At 40.5% G+C, this 8,216-nt stretch overlaps 2 protein-coding genes across 4 annotated transcripts; both read right to left on the minus strand.

The window, feature by feature from the left end:
* Positions 1-93: 93 nt before the first annotated feature.
* Positions 94-5,443, minus strand: LOC17895084 (protein SRG1). 3 transcript variants are annotated; one of them, XM_023787715.1, is made up of 6 exons: positions 5,339-5,443; positions 5,066-5,257; positions 4,559-4,806; positions 4,123-4,447; positions 3,763-4,025; positions 129-182 (listed from the first exon to the last, which is right to left on the minus strand). In XM_023787715.1, the coding sequence occupies exons 1-5, from the start codon at positions 5,423-5,425 to the stop codon at positions 3,783-3,785; spliced, it is 1,095 nt and encodes a 364-aa protein (XP_023643483.1). In that variant the 5' UTR covers positions 5,426-5,443; the 3' UTR covers positions 129-182; positions 3,763-3,782. The 3 variants fall into 3 exon arrangements, with proteins under 3 accessions (XP_023643484.1, XP_023643483.1, XP_023643485.1); XM_023787717.1 differs by lacking the exon at positions 5,339-5,443 and adding an exon at positions 4,906-4,997 and having other exon boundaries at positions 5,066-5,159; XM_023787716.1 differs by having other exon boundaries at positions 94-182; positions 4,906-5,431.
* Positions 5,444-5,446: 3 nt separating this feature from the next.
* On the minus strand, positions 5,447-7,716 carry LOC17896631 (probable sodium/metabolite cotransporter BASS1, chloroplastic). Its single transcript, XM_006301204.2, has 7 exons — positions 7,074-7,716; positions 6,670-6,763; positions 6,552-6,585; positions 6,399-6,453; positions 6,237-6,320; positions 5,863-6,150; positions 5,447-5,777 (listed from the first exon to the last, which is right to left on the minus strand). Exons 1-7 carry the CDS (start codon positions 7,569-7,571, stop codon positions 5,625-5,627), a joined length of 1,206 nt encoding a protein of 401 aa, XP_006301266.1. The 5' UTR covers positions 7,572-7,716; the 3' UTR covers positions 5,447-5,624.
* Between the last annotated feature and the right edge of the window lie 500 nt (positions 7,717-8,216).

Raw genomic sequence — 8,216 nt, forward strand, 5'->3', positions numbered from 1 at the left:
CTTTGAAATAAAAAAGGTTTTTTGATCAAAATCTAATATAAGGTTTTTTTATTTCTTTTTCTTTTTTGCATATGCTTAATAGCAGGGTGTGTATTATTAATTATCATGTCTTTAATGGCAACAAGAAGAAGAAAAGTTACGACGTCTACCAAATACATAATATAGTTAAAGTAAGGAAACATGTCTTGGTGAAGCTTATATCGTCGCAGGAAAATTACAGAGGAAGTTTTAGATTCGATAAAAGGTTGTTGAATAAACCTAGAGTCAAAGAAACGATCAAGGAAGCATGGCATGCCTCTTCTTCTTTTTTTGGACAGAAAACTTCAGAGAGCTTGAGAAGATGTCGGAAAGCTCTCAGCAAGTGGAAAAGAGAAAATGTCACAAACTCTCAGGTCAAGATAAATAGGATTCAGGAAGAGACTGAGGCTGAACATGCATCTTTGCAACCGTCTTTTCACAAGATGGCAATGCTCAAGAGAGATATGGTTCAGGCTCACAAAGAAGAGGAAAGTTTCTGGCAACAAAAGACTCGTTATAAATGGCTGCATTCTGGGGATCAAAATACTAAGTTCTTCCATGCTTCAGTTAATGCTGAGAGAACAAAGAATGGTCTGGATATTCTTATTGATGAAGAGGGGAAAACTCACAAATCTGAGGCATCAAAAGGAGATGTGGCTGCTAGATATTTCCAGAAACTCTTCTCTTCTTCTTATCCTCTTGAATCAGATCATCGGTTTTTCAGTGATTTTCAACCAAGAGTATCAGAGGAGATGAATGAAGGCCTTATGGCTGAGGTGACCAAAGAAGAAGTCAGAACTGCTGTTTTTGGAATCAAACCTTCTAGTGCTCCAGGAGCGGATGGTATGACAGGTCTCTTCTTCCAGAAATATTGGGAGATTATTGGGGAGCAAGTTACTGCTGAAGTTATTGGATTCTTTAAAGATGGCTGTTTTGAGAAGGAATGGAACTTCACTCAGTTGTGTCTCATACCGAAAAAGACGAACGCCAAGTCCATGGCAGACCTGAGACCTATTAGTCTGTGTTCAGTGATGTATAAGATTATATCCAAGATCTTAGTGTCTAGACTCAAACCTCTTCTTTCAGAGATTGTTTCTCCTAATCAATCTGCTTTTGTGGCTGAAAGACTCATCTCAGATAACATTATCATTGCCCATGAAGTGGTGCATAGTTTGAGAACTCATGCTCAGACATCAAAGGAATACATGGCTATAAAGACTGATATGTCCAAGGCCTATGACAGGGTGGAGTGGTCTTATCTGGAAGCTCTTTTGACAGCCTTGGGTTTTCATGTCAAATGGGTTGAATGGATCATGACATGTGTCTCTTCAGTTACTTACACAGTCTTGGTTAATGGTCAGGCCTTTGGGATGGTGGAACCTCAGAGAGGCTTAAGACAAGGGGACCCTTTATCTCCCTTTCTTTTTGTCTTATGTACTGAGGGTTTAACCCATTTGCTCAACAAGGCGGAGATGGATGGAAGAATTAGTGGACTCCAGTTTGCTCCAGATGGACCTTCGATTCACCATCTTCTTTTTGCAGATGATAGCCTTTTTGTCTGTAAGGCTGATGTCTTCCAATGTGAGGCCCTCCAACAAGTATTGGAAGTTTATGGTAAGGCTACAGGACAAGTTATCAATCTTGACAAATCTTCTATTACCTTTGGTACAAAAATAGAAGAAGAGCTTAAAGAGAGGATTAAAACCAAGACAGAGATTGTTAATGAAGGAGGTGCGGGATCTTACTTGGGTCTCCCGGAATGCTTCAGTGGATCAAAAATTGATATGCTTGATTATATCAATGAGAGGTTAAAAAACAGATTCTCAGGTTGGTTTGCCAGGATCCTATCTCAGGGTGGCAAGGAGATCCTCATTAAGTCGGTGGCCATGGCGATGCCGGTGTTTGCAATGTCATGTTTTAAGCTCCCTAAAGCGACTTGTGCCACTTTAGCAAGTGCAATGTCAGATTTTTGGTGGAACTCATTGGAGAACCATAGGAAAATTCATTGGGTGGCCTGGAGTAAAATGTGTCTGCCTAGAAGTCAAGGAGGTTTGGGGTTCAAAGACATTGAGGTTTTTAATCAAGCTCTACTGGCTAAGCAGGCGTGGCGACTCTTACATTATCCAAACAGCCTTTTCTCGCGATTCATGAGGAGTCGGTATTATGAGAATGAAGAGTTTCTACAAGCTACAATAGGCAATAGGCCATCCTATGCTTGGAGAAGCATCCTTTCTGGGAAGGAATTACTTGAGAAAGGATTGAGGAAATGTATTGGTGATGGGGCTGACACAAGTGTTTGGACTGGTCAATGGTTAATGGATGGAACAATGCGGTCTCCCCTTATGAAGAATATTCTAGTGGATCTAGAGTTAAGAGTGAAAGACTTGATAAACCCTACCACTAAATCTTGGGACATGAACTCTTTGCAGGAACACTTTTTCCCTAGAGATATTGATCTCATTCTCAAGATTAAACCGGTGGTTTCCTCCACGGACTTCATGTGCTGGCAACATACAAAGAGTGGTGAGTATGCTGTAAAATCGGGTTATTGGCTTGCAGAAAAGGAGAAAAATGCTGAAACCATTCAAGAGGCTACTTGGCAGCCCTCTTTAAATCCAATAAAGGACAAAATCTGGGAAAGCCTATGCCCATCCAAACTGAAGATGTTTATGTGGAAAGCTATGTGTGGTGGCCTGCCTGTGGCTGAAAGACTTGTAACCAGAGGGATAAACTTAGATCAAAGATGCCAAGTATGTGGGGCGGAGGGTGAATCCATCAACCATCTTCTCTTTGCTTGTCCCCTTTCTAGGCAGATTTGGGCGCTATGTGATATCCCCTCTCCGGAAAACGGCTTTCATCTAAGCTCTCTGTACCAAAACCTGTATTATGTCTTAATGCTGGCAAAAAGAGACAAAAGGGTTGGTAATGCTGCAAGATCCATCCCGTGGATCCTATGGGTTTTGTGGAAAAATCGCAACAAATTGTCTTTTGAAGGGTTGTCTTTCTTGATCAAGGATATGGTCTGCAAAATCAAGGAAGACACAGAACAATGGTTTTTAGCTCAGCAGGTGGATAAAGAGGAAGAGGATAACAATGGGCTGAGAGCTAAGGACTGTGGCAAAACGTGGAGACCACCGGACAAGCCATGGTTAAAATGCAACATTGCATCATCGTGGGATAAAGAGAAAAAGATGGGTGGGGCTGCTTGGGTGCTGAGAAACTCAGAAGGTACAGTCCTTCTCCATAGTCGAAGAGGCTTCAGCTCCATTAACTCTAAGAATGATGCTGATCTCTCTTGCTGGTTATGGGCTATTGAAAATATGAGTAGTCTTCATATAAGACGTGTTATTTTGGCGGTGGAGACTAAAGATCTTTATGATGCAGTTTTACGGCCAGCAGCTTGGCCCTCTTATAAGCTGCAGACTCAGGTTATCTTAGAAGCTTTAGAGCAAATCCCTTTTTGGAAGATTCACAAAGAAGTTCGTAATGCTAACAAAGGTGCAGTCCTAATTGCGCTAAGCGTGACGAGGGGGGATCGAGGACAATCATATGTAGCTGCCGGCTATTCTTCATGGCTTCATGAAGTGTTCGTTGAGTAGATGTACGTTACTTCAATGTAATGTTTTTGTTTATTCTCTGAAGATGATTGTCCCCGATCCTTATAATTTTTGGTATAGGTTGTAAAAACTTGATGGTTATATTGAATTATTCAGACGAAAAAAAAAAAAAAAAAAAAGGAAACATGTTTTACAAGGCTCTTTCCCTTAAATACGCATAAGGTCAAGGTGAGATTTCCCATTGAGTTTCTGAGCAAAGAAGGCATCAAAATACTCTTGTGTGCTCATACTTTTGAACAAACTTTGTTTCTGTCTTTCTACAAGGCTTTTCGCCGGACCAATCACTGTCTCCTTTCCCGGACTATGAAACATCGCAACCGATAATCTCTCTTTCTCTGAATTCACCACCGCTCTATGCTCGATGCTTCGATATCTCCCGTTTGTTATGATCTTTACAATTGACAAAACATTCACATCAGACAGAGAATGCAGCGACAAGGCAAGGGCATCTTCATAACAGTGAGAGTTATTGGTTATCTCTTCTTACCTCTAAGATTTCCCCAACATTAACAACTAAAGCGTTGCGAAGAGGTTTTACAACAACCCACTTGCCGTCATTCTTGACCTGGAGTCCTTCCACTTGATTCACCTGCAACAGTATTGTGAGACCTGCAGCGTCTGAATGTGGAGTCAAACCGATAACTTGATCTGGCTGTGGACATGGCGGGTAGTAATTAATCTTGATAGACTGCCAAACATCTCCGAACAATTCTTCCATTTCTCCGCGTTTGATCTCAAGAACACTCGCCATTTTCCCAAAGAGTACCTTAGCTATGCTCTTCACTTCAGAGGAGTAAGCCTCTATAGTTTCTCTGAAAATTCAGAGAAACAAACTTATCAGTTCATAGTTGTGACTTGTAAGACAGAGAGAGAGAGAGAGTAATTAGTAAATTCACACAGCAAATCACAGTCAGCAGTTCTACCTGAAAGAAGGAGGCAATTTGGAGAACAAGTGAGATTTGCGTGATCGAATTGGCTCAGTAGTGAGGATGAACATGTCTCCCCAATCGAGTTTCTGATCCTCGGACACAATATTCACTTGTCCGAATCCTTCAAATTCACCACTTGTCTGCCAAAACTTCTTCTTCTCTTCCATGGGGAGATTGAAGAAATCTTGAACCTCTGTCTCTAGTTTTTCCAAGAAATTTGAGTCTATTCCATGGTTTACCAGCTGTACACAGATTTGAAAACCCCAGTAAGAGAGCTTTTTTCCAACACAAATAATATTTTATGAGAATATACAAGAAAAAATGTGTGAAAAGAGACGGACTTGAAAAAATCCCCAATCTTGGCAAGCGAAATCGAGCTTCTTGAGCTCGGAATCCATGTAGGAAACAGAACACAAGCGTTTCATGTCGATGACTGGAATCTCAGAATTCAGACAAGAATCATCGAGAATCTCAGTTTTATCTTGATCAGACACAACATACCTCGGAGGAACAGTTGTGACGTTCTTGTCTTTCACCATCTCTAGAACAGAAGGTACTCCGAGGGAGCTCCACTGTCTTTCTCCTTCCCCCTCCATGGACTTCTTGTAGCACCAAACCAAAGGCACAGAACTCGGAAGCTTTGATCCACTCAACAACCAACTTTTCGGCGAGAACCGAACAAAAGGAAAAAATCTGAAAATCGAAATTGAGAGAGAAAGGGGAATGAAAAATTTATTTGGAGAAAGACGACTTTTAGTAAACAAACGTTTATACTTTGCGACCAAGAGTAGCTGTTCCCAGTTTAAAAATCCCAAAACTACCCTCTACTCCACAAATGGTGAATAGCCTTTTCAACTTCATCACTTGATCGCACTACAAGAGTCTACAACAAAATATGAATTCGTTGAAAACATAACAAGAGCAATTCGCAGACTTTGTTCTTCCAAAACTTTACAAACACATAACCCCTTTGTTCACGATGAACTTAACTAAACGTCCCTCACAGATGCCGAATTTGAGTAACAGTGAGAGACTTCATGAACTTTCCTTTACTTTCTTTTCAGTTTTCAAGTTGTTTTGGGGAACTGAGTCTCCAAATTCCAGCCAATACGCTCCCAAGGATTGAGTGACAGACACTAGAAACAGCGCATGGAACTGCAGTGAGTGGATCCCCAAAATGCTGTGTCGCCAGAACAACTCCAAGCACCGAGTTCTTCACCAAAAAAAAAATGCCTCAGTTGACATTGAGTTTTGAAGAGGTTATGTTTACTGTTTGATCTAAGAAACTGTTTAGTTACCTGCATGCCGACTTCGATAGATATAGTTCTGGACGATGCGACATCAATTCCGAGAAATCTTGAAAACAGGTACCCAAAGAGAAATCCAGAGGTATGAAGAAGGAATGAAGCCATGACTACTTGTTTCCCAGACATGAGAATTGCAGATGCATTCTGACCGATAGCATACCCACACAGGATTGCAACGGTTCCAACCGCAATTGGAGGCATCACAGGAGAAACAAATTTCACCAGCTTTTTAAAGTATTGGTTCAGAAACGCACCAGCCAACACAGGGAGAAGAACCACCTGTAAAAGAGCCAAGAAGGGTTAATTCAATGAATGAAAACTCGCTCGTTCTAATTCGAACAAGAAACTGATTGAACGGACCAAACCTGTAGTGTTGACATTAGTAATCCAAGAGCATCAACTGTGATATATTGCTTGGCAAGCTTGGCAGTAAGAAGCGGTGTCATAATCTGGAAAATGGAATGGATTTAATGGGATGTCTTAATCTACAAGAAGAATGGGAAAACCGATGACAGTAAGCCACTAACCACAGCTGAAACAGTGCTAGCTGCTGTCATCAACACTGATAGCGCAACATTTCCACTGCACAATGAAAAAAAAAAAAATCAGATCATCTACTTGTACTAGAAGAAATATATGGAACCCAGAAAACGTTTTTTGTTTTTGTTTGGATTACAAACCGTGCAATGTAGGTGACGATGTTACTAGCCGTACCTTCAAATAATAACAAATGAAAAAGTATCAGAGCACTACATGAATGTTAATAAACTTCAATCAAATAAGGAAATGTATTATTACCGCCTGGACAGCAACCAACCAATATGAGACCGGCTGCGTAATGTGGTGGCAAATTTAAGAGCCTACTCACAAAATATCCTGATAGTGGCATCACCTGCAACATAGGATCCATCAGCAAGCTATATGAATCTATACATTTCTAATACGACTCTCTCAGTAAAACTACAACGTGATAATGCACTGGAACCACCAAGATCAAGAGCTGAAGCAAGAACATAACTACTTCACAAGTTAATGTTACCAAAATCCAAAAAAAAAAAAAAAAAAAAATTGTTCCTGCAAGATTTTATCTTGGCCAATTTTCTCTTCTAATTTCAGAAGAATCGAACATTATAATAAGCATTATGTTCAGAGAAGACGTAACAAATAGTCGATGAAGGGACAATGATGAGAGGCAAACCGACCGAGTACTGCAACACAAAGCCAGCGAAGAGCTCCTTGGGCATCGAGAAAGCACTACGAAGATCATCGAGGGTCAAAGTCATTCCCATTCCAAGCATAGTGATCGTGAGGCCTACAATGGTCCAATTGGGAGTGACCCAATTGAAAGTAGATGGTCTCAGAAGCCCCAACAAGCATCCAAGAGAAACCCATATCGGGAAGGCCGTCGAAACCGCCTCTCCCACAAACTCAACCCACTCGCCAAAGCTCTTCTTTCCCTCAGTAGGCAAATCGTTCGACGAAATGCCGCAACGAGGAACAAAGTCAAACCGACGCCTAAACGAAATCGGTTTAGTAGATTGATTCGTAAGTGAAATTTCGCGACTAGAGGAAGAGTTAGAAAGCCTAGAACAAGAGATAGTTCGAAGATGTTGTGGAGTGAATTTAGATTTGTGGAGCAGGGAATTCGATTTCAAAGGCGTTGCTCCGTTCATAAGAGAGATAGAAATCGCAGACGCCATTTCTTTTTATCTTACCGGCGATTCTCTCTCTGATCGGACCGATGAAGAAGAAACCAAAACATGTATGTACTCTCTCCCTCACGTGCCTTTCTTTAATTAAACACGTTGTTTGCTAAAATGGTCCTTGAATAAAACCTGTTTCTCTAGTCTACCCCCAGCGAAACTATATTTCCCATATCCCATAAATCGTCCCCCCTTTTTATAATAAGTCCACAAAGGGGTTATTTAAAATGGTAATGATCAAAAGAGATTTAAGAAAACCAAATAATTTAGTAATTTACTCACAAATCACAAGTCACAAAGTCACAAGCCACAAGTGACAATAATTGTAAATGTGTCGGTGATCTGATTAAGCATATGGGCAACAGCAATAAATGATTACATATCCCATGTTAAGAGAAACATATCAAAATATAGTAAAAATATCATTGCAAATTCGATTGATGTGTCGCAATTACGAAAAAATCCCTAGACGGTATAGAAAAGAGTTTTGAGCTTTGACAACTTGAGAGCCACATATGCTACCTAACAACAAAACTATATCACAATCGCAAACGTCAACGTACTGTGTAGCCCATACTATCATTTGTTTTACGTTACCTAATTTTTTTCTTTCTCTCATGAACATCATTGAACTTATTCAAA

The sequence above is a fragment of the Capsella rubella genome, unplaced genomic scaffold (genome assembly GCF_000375325.1).
Source record: "Capsella rubella cultivar Monte Gargano unplaced genomic scaffold, Caprub1_0 scaffold_2, whole genome shotgun sequence".
NCBI lineage: Eukaryota > Viridiplantae > Streptophyta > Magnoliopsida > Brassicales > Brassicaceae > Capsella > Capsella rubella.